The sequence below is a fragment of the Staurois parvus genome, unplaced genomic scaffold (genome assembly GCF_062004578.1).
Source record: "Staurois parvus isolate SC_StPar_1 unplaced genomic scaffold, SC_StPar_1.0 ptg001418l, whole genome shotgun sequence".
Taxonomy (NCBI): domain Eukaryota; kingdom Metazoa; phylum Chordata; class Amphibia; order Anura; family Ranidae; genus Staurois; species Staurois parvus.
The window spans coordinates 2309658-2325979 of NW_028319214.1; the positions used below are offsets into that span (position 1 = coordinate 2309658).

The window sequence follows — 16322 nt, forward strand, 5'->3', positions numbered from 1 at the left end:
GAATCCCAGAGTGTCAGCTAAAGACCTACAGAAATCTCTGGCACATGCTAACATTTTTGCTGACACATCTACAATAAGGAAAACATTAAACAAGAATGGAGTACATGGGAGAACACCACGGAGGAAGCCATTGCTGTCCAAAAAGAATATTGCAGCATGTTTGAAGTTTGCAAAAGAGCACCTGGATGTTCCACAGCACTACTGGCAAAATATACTGTGGACAGATGAAACCAAGATTGAGTTGTTTGGGAAGAACACACAACACTATGTGTGGAGAAAAAAAGGCACAGCACACCAACATCAAAACCTCATCCCTACTGTGAAACATGGCGGAGGGAGCATCATGGTTTGGGGCTGCTTTGCTGCCTCAGGGCCTGGATGGATTGTTGTCATTGATGGGAAAATGAATTCCAGAGTTTATCAAGACATTTTGCAGGAAAACGTACGACCATCTGTCCGCCAACTGAAGCTCCGCAGAGGATGGGTGTTGCAACAGGACAATGACCCAAAGCATACAAGTCATTCAACAAAACAATGGCTGCAACAGCACAGAATACGCCTTCTGGAGTGGCCCAGTCAGAGTCCTGACCTCAACACAATTGAAATGCTGTGGCATGACCTTAAGAGAGCGATTCACACCAGACATCCCAAGAATATTGCTACACTGAAACAGTTTTGTGAAGAGGAGTGGTTAAAAATGACTCCAGATCGTTGTGCAGGTCTGATCTGCAACTACAGGAAACGTTTGGTTGAGGTTATTGCTGCCAAAAGAGGGTCAACCAGTTATTAAGTCCAAAGGTTCACATACTTTTTCCTCCCTGCACTGTGAATGTTTACATGTTATGTGCAATTAAACCATGGCAACATCTAATGTTTGTGTAGTATTATGTTCAGCAGACTGTGTTCTTCTATTGTTGTGACTTAGATGATGTTCAGAGCACATTTTATGCCCAATTCATGCAAAACTCCACGTAGTCCCAAGGGGTTCACATACTTTTTCTTGCAACTGTATATATGTATATGTGTATATGTGTGTATATATATATATATATATATATATATATATATATATATATATATAAACACTGTATATATAATACAATTTGTTTTAATGGTATTCATTTACAGTATGTCATGGAAATGGAGGCTAAAATGGACCAGCTACGAGCTATGGTTGAAGCAGCAGACAGAGAGAAGGTTGAACTGCTAAACCAACTAGAAGAAGAGAAAAGGTGAGTGCTTTAAAGTGTAACCCCCACTATCTTGAAGTGGTTGCAAAGGTTCAAGGTTTTTTTTACCTTGAATGCATGAAGGTAAAAAGCCTTCTGTGTGCAGCAGCCCCTTCAGCCCCCCTAATACTTACCTGAGCCCGATCACGATCTAGCAATGTGCATGACTCTCCCTCCTCATTGGCTGAGACGTTGGCTCCCACTGCTGTCAATCACAGCCTGTAAACACAGCATACTAGTAACATGCGCTACTGCCACAAGTGATCTGTTTACCTTAGTCCGCAGTTCACAGGTTGGCAATTTGAGTCAGTAAGGAAACCAAATTTAGGTAAGCCTTGCTGCTGTCAGGACCACTGGGAATTGAAAGCGACACAAAGGAAAGAGAGCGCACTGGCTCCTAGTGCAGTAACCTTTATTAAATGGATATTAGATATTCACTATTATAGGCATGTTTTAGGCGTGTTGTCCAATACATCGGCATCACTGTGTACATATCCCTCTCCCCATCTCCTCACTGCGCATATGGCAGTTAAGTTGTCGGCTGCATTGTGGACCTATACTCGCACGGGCTGTCCACAGCGAGGCAGAGGAGCACTCCCAGAGGTCTGGCAGCTGACACGATGTACGGCACCATGTGGATGGCAGAATCAGCTGTGTCAATCACAGTCAGTGAGCCAATGAGGAGAAAGAGGGGACGGGGCCAAGCCACAGCTCTGTGTGTGTGAATAGAGCAGCGGCTCAGGAGCGAGCCTGCTGGAGTGCCCACTTAGCAAGCTGCTTGCTCTGGGGGCATTTGGAAGTAGGGAGGGGCCAGGTGTGTTGGTGGGGGACCAGAGAAGAGGAGGATTGGGGGCTGCTCTGTGTAACACCATTACACAGAGCAGGCAAGTATGACCTGTTATTTTTTACTTTTTTTTTTAAAAAAGATGCTTTTAATATCAGTTTAATCATGCAGTACAGGACACAAGCTGGATATATACCTTATATAGACCCTGGGTTATAGGTTGCCACCTTCGAATGATTGCATACTGGGAAAGCTTTGCTGGACACGCCCCCTGAGCATACCCATATTTTGTTGAGAGAAAAATCAATCCCTTCTGGGTGATCAATGTACATTGCAAAAATTTTGATAATCCTTGTTGCAGATTCTTCCCCTTTTCTGTGCTGAAAAAATAGTGGTTTGTTTCACCATGTCCTTTTTAGACTTGATTTCTGAATGGGGTAGTCTGTGTTCATCAAAACTACCTGATTAATTCTGTGTTCTAATCCAGAAAGCTTGTGGTGTCTGCATCTTTTCAGTAGAGAAGCCTTAGGGAACATCTCACCAGAGAGTGAAACTCTTTTATAGCATGGGTTACCTAAAACTTTCCTTGTATATTAAAAATCGGTGAGCCAATCACAAAATCAGGAATTTATATTTCTGCTGGTGTACAGAATGTCTCCAGGTTGCCATATTGCATTGAAATCTTTTACATTTTAAGATGATCACAGTGGCTGCAGATGGAAATAAAAGAAAGTCTGAAAGAACTTTAAGTTGCAATAACTATTAACACCTTCTAAACTTAAAAATAGGGTAAAGTTTGTTTGTTTGTTTGCACATTAACTAGATAGGTTTCATTTTTACAGGAGAGTTGAAGATCTTCAATTCCGTGTTGAAGAAGAGTCTATAACCAAGGGTGATTTAGAGGTAAAACATATTATCTTATATAGGGATATCCACATTCTATGTGTTGCACTGACAATAGTACATGTGAGGCAAAGCATTTACAAGTATACTGGAGTGTGCTAAAGAGATTATTTTACAAGATAGTCTCCCAAGTTGGGAAAGTGCCATTCTTGTAAATAAAAACTCAATAGTTCCATCATCTCTACTGGTCGGTAATGCATCTTGCTTGCTATTGCTTTGTACTATCTGAAATTAAGCTACATTATTATATGCTTATAAAACTGGTGTGGAGTTGAAATGATTGTTCAATTCCCCTGCTAAAGCAGGTCATCTGACTTACCCCCAGTTTTCTAAACATATTTACAGCAGCAAATCCAACAATATAACTATTTTCGTTCCTTTTATGCTTCCTTTGAGAAATGGCAATTGTTATAGTAAAATTATTTGAATGAACAAATTATTGCCTTATAACTCTGTTAATTAGCCAGTTTTGTCATAAAACTGTATATGACAATGTTGATTGCTTGTATAAAAATGGACATTTCAGTTTTTCAGTTCACATTTTTTTTTTTATTTTAGTTACATTTTATTTTATCATCCTTCCATTCCTTCCCCCAGTTTAGTTATTTTCACAGTTTTGATAGGCAAGTCAATGGGCATAGCAGAAAATCCTGTTGACAATCGAGGATCTCTTAACATGGCCCATATCTTTTAATAAATATATTCATACTTCAGTGCTGATCATTGCTTTTAAAACACAAGCTTTTTCCACTGGTGCATGCTTCTGTTTAACTAAAAGTAACTGAAATACTCCTATTTCAAACACTAACTTAACCTTTGTAAGGCCCTGCTTAAGTGTAGATCTAAAATCTTGGTGCCAAATAGAAAATAATGCCACCTGCAATATCCTGAAGTTTGCCCAAGAAACAACTTTACCCCTTACTTTTCATTGAGACAGAGATGTGGTTGCTGCTCTCTTTCTCTAAATAATCTGGGTAGTCTGGGTCTTTTAATTAATTCAGTCTGTAAAGGTGGCCATACATGGGATAATGTGGCTGCATATTTGATCAAGGTCACTGCATATGGGGCACAGTCCTAATGTTGAGCCTTTTGCCTGATGTTCATTTATCTCTGTTAAAAAAGCAAATATGAATATACACACCTTGGTGCTTCCTGTTGCCCCGGTGTAGGCAGTAAAAGGGAATTGTCCAGCATATATGCAATACAAAATTGCATGTCGACTAAATTGGAGAGTTGTCCAAGAGTCTTTGGATGTAAGCACAAGTTGCATGCTAAACAAATCACCACAATATTTTCTAATGATAGGCTAATTTTTTTCTCAATTTTAAAAAATAACTTTAATAGAACAGTTCCACTTGAACACGCTACAGAATACCATGGCAGTCCTTAATATAGTTACCAAGGAACGCCACTTTTTTTTTTTTTTTTAATGAAGAATAACAAATTACAGTCCAGTTAAACTTTTTGTTTTTTAATCTAATGTATTAGTTCTTAATACATATCCACAAAAAAATTAGTGACTGTGTTTTTCTCTCAAATTAAATATATATTTAAAAAAAAAGTCGATTTAAATGACGATTAACAAATAATTGCTTGCAAAGTCATAATGTTCTAAATTTATGCTAATGCATTTATTTTTCTAAAAAAATATATACATAATTCTACTTGCTGCATGCACCTGTCCTGTGTTTCTACTTATTGCCTTTCTTTTTGTCTTTCACCATCAATTTCTTCCCACTTTTCTTGTTGATCACCCTCATCAAAGAATCATCTAGTCATCCTCCTCTCTTCTGTTATTTACCCACTGCATCTTTGCTCATCAATGGTCCGATCGTGCCGGAGCACGGCCTGCATGTGGCTCCTACCTCTCGTGCTGGCATGTGATGGTGGCACTGTTGTGTTCTCTTCCTCTCCCTTTTTACTAACAGACGCAGACCAAACTGGAGCATGCCCGCATTAAGGAGCTTGAACAGAGCCTGCTCTTTGAAAAGACCAAAGCTGACAAACTCCAGAGAGAGTTAGAAGACACTAGGGTAATGGTTTTCAATATTTCATGGAAACTCTCCCAACACAGCACACTTTTTTATTTTTTTTCACAAGCTTTCTCTAGCTACAGTAGATACTGTCATGGTACAATACCAGATGTAGTCTTTGGTCTTAAAGAATTTTCCAGACTCAATTCAAATCTTTCTTTGGCTGATGTGGTACACAAATGTGTCTATTTCTTGACTAAAACAATATTCTCTTTCACAAAAAATAAATGTTATCTTTTCATTTCTCACTCACACTGTATTGTTTCATTATATGCTATTAACCAGCTTCTATAACTAGATAAAGGGATCCTGATACATTGCATAAACTGAAAATCATACAGTTATCACATTTTCTTGGGCAATATCCTCTCTTTGGGTTTACAGTTGGTAATCTAGCTTTTCACTGTTTTTGTAGTGTCGGTTTCTTTAGTTAATGCAGTGACAATAAGTGTTTCTTTTTTCGTCCACTGAGGGACAAAGGCAGTCTTTAAGATTTTCATTATAATACTGCCTGCTGAAGAACTGGACACTGGCAAATGATATTGTAGGCCAGCCTAGAATAACCCCTCCCATCCTCTCGTGATACAATCATCTACAGCTTCATTGTGGAAAAGACTAGCTGATCTTTTTGCTAGCACTTTTTCTAGTGCCTTTTTTTTCCATTAATGTGTAATTACTTGCACTGGTGTTTGGACAGCCATGTATTCACCCTGCTGTACTGGTTATTGCAGGAATAGTCTGGAAGTGGCTTTTGGGCACTGGGTTCTGTATAGGGCAGTTTCCAGACACTGTTTTGGTAAATGTTAGCTGCAGAGCTCTTTCCTGGGCTGCTGGCCTTGCCTCAGCATTTTCCCTGTCTCTAAAGACTCACTGAGTAGGTCAGTTGGGTTGAGGTTGTGGGTGGTTTTTGGCATTGGGAGGTCCTAGAATTTGCATCCCTCTGTTCTTGGAGTTTATGCCTTTCTCATAGTCCTGTTTAGTTCTTTCAGATGTGGTTGGAACTGTTCCCCTTTTGGCTTTTGTTTTTACTTCAGTCATGCAAGACGTCATGACCTAATCGCCCAGTTATTTGCTGACTCTGAAAACAGCGTCCACTAGTACACTCCTGCACCCTCTCCTGTAGATTTTATATCTGAATTGTTTATAATTTCTGAGCCATCAGCTGCAGAAACTGTCTGGTTTGATGCAGTCCTTGATTGGTGAACTTGCCCCTGAGGAGTTGCATTCTACTGCTGTTACTCCCAAATTAAAGACTGTTTTGGATCTGACTGATGCAGTGCGCACCACTCTGAAACTAGAAGATCTTGCTTCACCCAGTGCTGTTGCCCTGAGTCATTTAAAACTAAAGGATCAAAGACATTCCCTTTTCTATCCTGTTTCATAGACACATGGCCTCTCAGGTCTTGATTAAGACAGGGTGTCTCCCATGTGGCTCCCCCTGTCTGTTTCTCTGTGATTCTGTGGGAACTGAATCTGGCTCTTTCTACACTCCAGAAACTGCAGTTTGAAACCATTAGAGACATATGAGGCAAGTGCCCGAACTGGCAGCCTTTATCCTGCAAAAAAAGTTCTGATTTTGCATAAAGACAAGGGTTTTTTGGTTTGTTTGGTTTTTTTTACTTCTTTTAATTACGTTTATTTTGTTTTCTTTGCTTCAATTGAGGGACTTCCATCCCACTGCTCTATTTATGATCATGCTCCTGGTACTGCTTTGCTACAAACCTAAGTCATACTCATTCTGGTAGTAAGAGGAGGGTTATCCTGGGCTACCTTACTTTTTTTGTTTTTTGCTTGCCAGTTTTCAGTCCTCCGGTAGGTGGCAGTGTAAAGTATAACCCAAAGTTAAAGACTTGTGTCTCTCAATGGATTGCAAAAAAAGGTTTTTATACGGAGTACAAAAATCCTAATTTCAGCCAAGCTGATTTAACTTCAAAATCCTTTCTATATTAAAGAGATTATGTGCTTTGCCCATCAAGTGCAAGGCAGTAGAGCCACTTAACTTCCCTCTGTGTAGCAGCATTTATGCTCCTCTATTCCCCCCCACTGGGTTCTGTTCAGCCATAGGGAGTGAACAGAAATGCCAATCAATTTTAGTATGGTGCCTTTTATGTCTTACGCATATTCTCCTATGTGACTTGTTAAATGGGAGAAAGAAGCGTGTCCCCAGCTATTTTTAAGTCAGATTATGTAGAGATGTCTTTTCTTACTCTCAGTAGCCTGATGGAGAGGTAGATGAGTAAAGAAAAGGTAAGTATGTTTTGCTGTAGAAGGGTAGTCAAGTGAACCTGTTTATTTGCCCTGTATGAGCAAAGCACAGAGCCACTTTCATTGACATTTTCTCACATTCATTTGAAAATATAAAACCCCTTCACTCCTTTAGTATCAAAGCTAGCTGAATTCCATTTGGAAGCCTTGTGTTTTTTTAGTAACTGAAGTTCCTTGTATCAGCTAAGGGAGTTTTCCTTACTTACTCTTATTTATGTATGCCACAATCTAGTTGGATGAATGTCCTGAAAATGTATGGGTTGTGGCGATGTAAGGCCATGTGGCCTTTGGCCTTGTGTCGATGGCTAAATGCTATCTGCTTTCAGATACATTCTGCTTGTGTTTGAGATGCACAGACTCATTGCAAGTGAATGCAAGATCTCATTCACATTATATTGTATTAGTGTGCACATAGTGTACACATGTTGACATCCAGCTTTACATTGCATAGGCAGTATGTTCACATGCATTTTTTTTACTTTTTTTCTGCAGCATGTGCTTTGCCTGTGCAAGCCCTAATTTTTTTTAATTTGAAAGAAGACTAAAAACAGCCCCCATATTTGAACGTTTTGTGTAGTGTACACCACCATGCCATGGTTTGTACATCTTTAAATTGACCACCTTTAAATCTGGACCCAAAATATATCTGCAACGTACATTAAATTGTATTTGAATTGTTTAATGGAAATAAATGAATAAATATTTAAAGTATAGGTAAAGGCAAAACTTTTTTTTTTTGGATAGAGAGGAGACCATTATCATCGAAAATGAAAGTAAAAGAAACCCCAAATCTTGGGCTGTCCCCAGAAAAGTAACAGAGGGGATATTTTCCAGTGAGGACACTAGTTTTGGTGACCTGGAGGTCCTCAAGGAATTCCCTTAATTTGCAAGGATTTTTCTCTCTTCCTGTTTTAGCTATGCGACAGGAAGTGAAGGTAAATCTCCCCAATGGGACACAGATGGCAAAAAATAAACTGACAGGGGTCATAAACCTCCCTTATTCTATAAAAAAAAAAACCCCAAAAAACGTTTTGTCTATAGTTCTACTAAGCTGGTAACATTTTTGACAGCCCAGTGGCTCTTTTGACTGAGTTTTCCATGCATTTGGTTAGGATTCATACTGACTTCTATGGCAGAAAAAAAACAGAAATGCTGACTGATTTCAGATTGACCTTAAAGCGGTTCTGCAGTCTCCCCAAAGAAAATTGTCAAAAAGTCAACAGCTGCAAATACTGTAGCTGCTGACTTTTAATAAAAAGACACTTACCTCATCCGAGTCGATTCTTCAATCATCTTCAGGTCACTAGCACTGGCATTTTACAGGACCCTGCACTCACTATATCTGGTCTCCCACAGTACCAGAACATGGAAATGCAATTATTTTAGTAAATATAAACTACTAAATACCTTTTCTCATCAGCTTCAATCAGTGTCCAGTAGAGCAATGGTTACAGCTTGTAGGAGGAGTTTTCATTCTCCTGCAGCAGGGATGCAGGACCTCTGACCTCTGGCTGGAGAGTGCTGATTGCCCTGTGCTGATCATGTGCACTCCAAAGAACAAAAAAAACCTCTCTAGCAATACACACCAAACTGAACATGTGCAGCTTGTCCCTAGTCTCTGTTCTATCAGGAGAACAGGCTTTTCACACAGTGTGGAGGAATAACCCCTTAGGTTCCACAGTGAGTATAACAAGCATGCTTTACTGCATATACAGACAGATTTTACTGTTGTGGGTGTAGTAACACTTTAAGGGAAACTGGCAGTGAAGCCTTGTGGCTTCACAGCCGATTTCTTGGTGCACATGTGTTGTGTGCGCTTTGTGAATGATCCCGCAGTCTTCTGGGACCTGTGATCTGTCCCAGAAGGATGTGGGGGAAGGAGGGGGGAACTTTTGTTCAGATCACCTTGGCTTTTTAACTAGAAGTGGGAGTGGGTACCTGTCAAAACTAGGTACCTGCTACCTCCCCCAAAAAAAGTGGCAATCATTAAAGAGGAGATGGGAATGCAGACAAGCGGAACTTCTCCTTTTGGGTTACGTTCTGCTGTAAAGTGGTTGAAAACCCTCACATACATATACCCAACAAAGTGAAAAGCTTCAGATGATACATAGAGGTGAAACAAATCCTCCTATAGAAGTTGTCCTTGTTTATCTGCAGCCATTTGTTCTGTAGATCATTCTAAATGTACACAGATCAAAAGGTTATTTCTCAGCTCTAGCAGAGGGAGGCTGTGTGATAGTGCTCTCCTCCCCCATCACCTTTTTATCTCTTGGTGTCTGGAAAAGCTATTAGAAGTGACTTGTACAGATAACAGTGGAATAAGGCAGCAGAGAGAAATCATACTCAGTGCTTTGGATAGAGGCAAGTACACTGTATAGAATGATCTGCTTTATTCATATCATATCTGAGGTTTACAAGCACTTTAACTGGTCCCCACAACCTGTATACACTGGCCCTAAAATGTGTGAACTGTTTTTTGCCAAAACCTGTTAGGAAAAAAAAGGTATGTTGATGGCTGTAAGTGGCTGCATAGGAAATAAAGCAAGTTAATCGCTCTCAAATGGCATGGAAAATAAGTATTTAAAACAGAGCTCCACCCAAAAGGGGAAGTTCCGTTTCAAGGCCTCATCCCCCACTCCCCATTAATGAATGGCACCTTTGGGGAGCAGGTACCTGATTTTAATAGGTATCCACTCCCACTTTCGCTGCCATTCCCTAGGTGATCGAAAGCAGAAGTTCTCCTCTCCCTTCCCGCAGTCTTCTGGGACACGTGACAGGTCCCAGAGGACTGTGGGACCATTCACAATGCGTTACTCGTGCATGTGCAGTGGGCCTCCAGCTGTGAACCCACATGCTGTAACAGCCGGGTGCCCACACTTAAGATGCAGGACAGCCGGTGAACTCAGCTACGGTGAGGATACCGCGGGATCCTAGGACAAGTGAGTGACTTTTCTTTTTTGTTTTTGGAGTCAGCAGCTACCGTCTTTGTAACTGCTGACTTTTATTTATTTTCACCAGTGGCATTGTTTAAAAGCATTGTCCCAATCTGCACCCTTGAAGGATAAGTTCTCCTTTCATAACATGGTACATGTTACACCCATATTCAGGGTGCAACATGTTACGATCGGACCGCCTTCTGCAGACACCCCCCTTCTAGATCCCCATTGTGACAGCTAGCAAGGGATCTTATCCTGCCCTGCAAACTGTCACAATTTTTAAAAAAACGCGGCTGTGCGAAGCTCCGCCCGCCTGGCCGTGTCACTTATTCACAGTATTCTGTGAATGGGAAAACTACAAGTTCTGAGTTTGCGGCTGTTAGTTTGTAGTTTTCAATGAACTACCACAGTGCTGTGGTAGTTCATTGGGCCTTCCTGGTAGTATCTATCATCTTGCCCATACGGGATGTTCGAGAAATCAGGGAGACCTGCATGGCACCAGTGATCTGCTGATCACTGGTGCAATGCTTTAGAAGCTCCAGAAACAAAAGATAATAAATTCTCTTTTATTATTTTTTTTTTAAAAGGTGAACTTATCCTTTAACTTCAGAACATAAAATGGCTAGAAAACATGTCACTTATCCAACCCTATGTAAAAGAACTAAACTAAACTTTGTAGCATCAACATTTTGCAAATTACTGATGGTGTTTTTGCTACTTTCCAACTTTCTGTGTTGGATCTATAAGTTTTTTTTTCTTCATTTGTTCCTAGACATCCCAGATAATGGCATGTTAAGTGGTTTTAGGTTATTTGATGACTCCTAGTTCTGGATGTTTATACTGGTCGCTAGAGTGACTGGGCTTCTTGAACTTAACAGCAAACTTTAATTTAAAAATGGATGCAAAATTCAAGGTGTAACTGTGGTGATGTAGAAATGGCTAATTACGTATTCATCTTTTTAGCGATTAACAATGTCAAACCTTCAAAATCAGCTTCTTTCAATATGCAAATAGCCAACAAGAAGCTGGCTTATTGGGTCGGTTCACACCTGAATCTGGTGCGAACCAGCCCTAAACATGACCTCTCTATGCATAATGTTTAAATCTTTTGTGATATTGTCATTTTCCCTGATCCAATGCACAGTGGAATGTAGAATGGGAAATAATGGCTGGGAGGTGAAACCATTGATTGACCACAAGCTCCACCCTACAGCAGCCATGGCAGCACCTAAAGTCAAATTGTCAGCATCTGATTGGTGTTTTTTGGTGGTAATGGATAGTCTCACTCAGTTGCAACAGATTGATTAGAAAGTTTTATGCATAGCTATTATTTGTATTCTTAACTTACATTTCAGGTTTACTTTATAAGCAGATTGATTTGCTGAGCAGCACAGAATTAGACCCATCATTTTTGGACTTGATATTGGTTTAAGGACTTCAGATAGCCTTGTTTTTGTTGTGTTGACCTTTCTTGTTGTTTGCAGCCAAAACCAAGGCAAGTTTCTGTAAAAGTAAGTATTGTGCCTACTGCAAGGGGTGTTTTTCTTGCCCGGGGTAGTAGGTCTTGCAATTACTAATACATAAAGGCTTTATTGATTATTTAGCTCTGGTTCTGTGCTTAAAACTGGTGGTTTAAGTGTTGCATGCTAGTTTGTCTATAAATGTTTGGGAACTAACTTGCAGAGCATGTATGTGAAAAGCATAGCCACCTTTTATCTTATTGTTGATAAGAAAAATGGCATTGATATTTATTTAAAGGAATAATTATGTCACCCAATCGGCCTTAAATAAGGATTTGCTTTCCTGTTGGTTAGATTAAGTATTTAATTTTTTTGTTTTTTGTTTTTTTTAGCTTTTTCAAGAGTGGTGTGCTTCCGGTTTCTAAAGTTTTATAAAGCAGTTATTTGGATTGTGTCTGCTTCACTTAATATTAGTAACCTATAACAACCTTCTCTGTATGTAGCTTTTACCGTGAGAATATTTAACATTGCGTTGGTGGTTTTATTGTGACAGAGGCTGTTTTTGTTGGGCTTTTATTGTCAGACATGCTTTTTATTATGTATTGAATAGGCTTAATGTTAGAATTACTAATATGCATGATTTTTTTTACTGAGGTTATGGGATATAATGCTGTGCTTTGGCTTACAAATGTTTTGTTTGGTTCAACCTATACTTGTAGGATTTTAGATTTTTTTTTTAAGCAATTTTATTTAATACATTACTTGTATAATTTCACATTTGAATTTTAAGTTTGATTTTTTTTTTTTGCGCCAGGCTATAAATTGCAAATAAAAAAAATAATGTAGATTTCACAGGTCAGTCAGTTCAATCAAGAGCCTTCTGTCAATTTTAAGGGACATTGGAACATGATGACAAGGAAGTTCTAAATCATTAGTGCACCAAATGTTTTTATTGACTACCCTATACCTGAGTTTGTCTAGCCCTGAGTGAAATTCATGGTTCTGTTTAGACAAATGGGGGCTGATTTACTAAAACTGGCTAGTGCAAAATTTGGTGCAATCTTGCATGGTAGCCATTCAGCTTCAAACTTCAGTTTGTGCAAATAAACTTTGACAATAAAACCTGGAAGCTGATTGGTTTCTATGCAGAGCTGCACCAGGTTTTGCACTCTTCATTTTTATTAAATCAACTTCTTGGTGTCCTATACTGAATGTCTCCCTTATAATCTGGTCCATAATGTTAGACAGAGATTTCTTTACTACGATTACCCTCTGTTACTGCGACCACACCCATGATTCTTTGCATTTTCTCAGAATAGGCCCAGTAGTTAATTCCATTATTAATTTCTGTGCAGGCTTCAAAGCTGGTGGTTGAGAACATTGCTTGGACTGAAGTGGAGATAATGATGGTGCCAAATAGGTGTAATGTATACCACCAAGACCATTTCAGTATAAAGAAGAACTGTCTGCTTTTATAAAGCCTTTTTATGCATTAGTCCCCTGAAATCCACCTGCAACCAAGATTTTGATTTTGGTTGTGCTTTGTTTGGCTGTAAAGAACACCTGTGGAGCATTGCCCTCTCCAATGTCAGTTGAGATTTTTAGGCCTCTTGTACACCTCTTTAGAGTTGTAAAATATTTAAAGAGCGTTCTTATTAATTCTGTCTAGATCAGTTTCTTAATTAACCAATGTTCCTTTCCTTCCTTAATGATTGCTTATCACAGGTGGCTACTGTCTCTGAAAAATCCCGTATCATGGAATTAGAGAAAGACTTGGTGCTAAAAACGAAAGAGGTATCTGACCTACGTCAGAAGCTTGTAGAATGTAGCAAACAATCTAGTGATGTGGACTCATCACTTTCGTTGTTGCAAGAAATAAATTCTCTCCAAGAAAATATAGGAGAACTTAACAAGAAACATGATCAAGAGATTCTGTCCTTCAAAAGTAAGCTTGAGAGTACACAAGGTGATCGTGAGAAAGAAGTTGTATTGCTAAAAACCTCAGTAGAAAAGATTTCTAAAGAAAATGAGAGCTTGAAAGTAAAGCTCACCCATGCAAACAAGGAAAATGCTGATGTGATAGAACTTTGGAAATCAAAATTGGAATCTGCAATCAGTTCACATCAGCAAGCAATGGAAGAGCTGACTTTTTCATTCAGCAAAGGTTCACTTACAGGGAACTCTGAAATAATTGAACTTAAAGCTAAGATAGAGAATCTCAAGTTAGAACACCAAAAAGAAATTGAACAGCTCAAGTCTAAACAAGAGGCTGAGAGAGCTGAACGCCTTAAAGAGATAGATGCTTTGAAGGTAAAACTACAGTCTTCTAATGAAGAAAAAGAGTATGAACTGGAAGCTCTTCAATCTAAACTGGATACAGCAGAAGAACAACATCTGATAGAAATAGAAGAGACCTTAACTAAGCTTCATGATACAGAAACCAAGGTAACAGAGGGGTTAGAAGCTCAATATTCTGAACAGATACACACCGACAGGCTATAGGTCCACATGGAGGTCAAGGGTCTTTATGTATGAAGAGTAGGGGTTTGCCAATTTTAGTATGAGAATAGCATGTTGTGATGTATCAAGATAAACTTGAGTTTGCTGAAGGATATTTTGATTTCAAATCCCCCCATGACTGACACTTTAAAACTGAAGCATGCGTTGAAAGGATATATTCATCTGATATTGCAGCATTGATGCCTTCTTGACAGATTTTTACGTAGATATGGATTTTTTTTTTTAAATTCCAAGTAAAAAATCTTGCAAAAACATTAGAGGAGAAGTACAGCTAAAGCTTGTTTGGCTGTACTTCTCCTGTGGATCACAGGAGTGAAGTTTATTCTGCACTCATGTGACCCGTTTTTAGCCGACAGCAGGCTGAAGTTCGCTGTCAGCTGATGTCACTCAGCCAGTCCAGACTGGGGAAAGATCTCGACTTTAAATTTGGCATTCACCCAATTCCATAGACCGGAACCTGGTGATCCCATGAGAGCCAGAGCCAGCCGCTCCCGCCCTCTCCATACCTCGGTGCTCCAGTGAGGAGTGAGGGAGGGGCGCGGTAGAGCAGGGATCAGTGACTGACAGTCACCAGCTCTCTGCTTATGGAGCACTGAGAAATGAGCGATCAGCGGTGTTTGATCACTCAGTTCTCAGTGTTAGAGCCGACGGGGGACAGATGCAGCTTCAGACTGATGCTGCATCCACCTAGATAAGTATAATTTCTAAAAATAACAATAAACTTCTTATTTAAGTTGGGGCTTTTATTTATTTATTTTTTTCATTTCATAAACTGTTTTTGAACTTGAAGTGGAGGTTTAGACAGAAATATGAAGTACCTAATTGGTTTAAATGTCCACAAGCGAAAATATTAGATTGTGTTTTCTCTGCCTTTTTTCATGCACACATCTAGGTGTCTCCAGGTGAAGGTGTCTCAAAGGGTACACCTTTGCTGGGTAACATTGTTAGAATCTGACAGTTTAATACAATTTTTAATACAATTGTATCAAAATACAATTTTGATTTTGCTGATTGTATGCAGCAGCCTTTGATCCTACGATCAGTTGCTTGGATTTGCTCATCCTGCCTCCACTGTGTGTGATTGGCAAATGTATTCATTATTTACATGATCCTCATGGCTGATCTTGGCACAAATGCTGCTGTTATCTATAATTTTATCACATGTACATCAAAAGGTAGTATCCTAGTACATTCATTAATCCCAATACACAATCTAGTTGGATGACCTCAAAATACTGACAGGAAATATTGAATACATCATTTTTTTAATGGCTTGTAAGCATAGGTCACATATTGTTTTTGCTTTTGTCCCCTTTTATGATTAGGTGTGTTTCTGGATTTAATGGGGGAAAGTTTAGAACTCCTGTCAGATATTATTCAATCTAGGAGCTGTGTGAGAGAGCCTCTCACTTTCTGTTCTAAGGACAATGTTTTACCCAAAAGGAAGTGGAGTATGCAGCAAGGAATCTGTCAACAATAAAAAGCTGAAAGCTGATTCTAGCATTGCCCTACTTATTTAAAAAATAAAAATAAAATTGGTCTATGTTGCGGTTGGATTTCCCCCCCCACCCCTTTTTTTTTTTACCAGACAGGAAGGAATCTCACCAGTGGTGCGGGAGTTCTAATCCCTCCCCTCTCTATCAAAACTAAAACACAAACTTTTGGCTATAGATGCATTTGACTGGTTACAAATTTATCAAACAACCCTTTTTTCACTCAAATTCACTATATTATGTATTTACCAGCCAAACGCCAGCAATGTGTTTTGACTACAGCTGGTACATTTGATAAAGATGTATTTACTAAACTCCAGACCCTGCATTCACTATATCTGGTCTCCCACAGTACATGGACTGCAATTATGTTAGGAAATATAAACTGCTAAATACCCTTTCTCATCTGCAGTTAGAGCAGTCTTGTGACTTCTATCAGTGTCCAGCTGAGTATTGGTTAAAGCTTGTAGGAGGAGTTTTAATGTTGCTGTAGGAGGATGCAGAACCCCTGACCTCTGTCTGGACAGTGCTGACTGGCCCTGTGGTGATGACATGCACTCTCCCAAGAAAAAAAAGAAACCTATCTAGCAGTGAACATGCGCAAAGTGACTCCACATGATATGTCTTATCAGGAGATAAGAGGGGGGCACTGGAAGAAAGGGAGGATCAGAGAAGACAGGATCAAACAGCCTTTTTTAC

At 39.4% G+C, this 16322-nt stretch overlaps 1 protein-coding gene across 9 annotated transcripts in view; it reads left to right on the forward strand.

Annotated features, from left to right (window-relative positions):
* Positions 1-16322, forward strand: part of CLIP1 (CAP-Gly domain containing linker protein 1) — a 182491-nt gene that overhangs the window by 70312 nt on the left and 95857 nt on the right. For 4 of the 9 annotated variants that reach the window (XM_089662028.1, XM_089662029.1, XM_089662033.1 and 1 more), the window contains exons 7-10: positions 1129-1232; positions 2856-2916; positions 4845-4949; positions 13336-14055. In XM_089662028.1, the coding sequence (XP_089518154.1) occupies positions 1129-1232; positions 2856-2916; positions 4845-4949; positions 13336-14055 (990 nt within the window). Of the gene's footprint in view, positions 1-1128; positions 1233-2855; positions 2917-4844; positions 4950-11634; positions 11662-13335; positions 14056-16322 lie in introns of all 9 variants that reach the window. The other 5 variants (XM_089662030.1, XM_089662031.1, XM_089662032.1 and 2 more) reach the window with 3 other exon arrangements.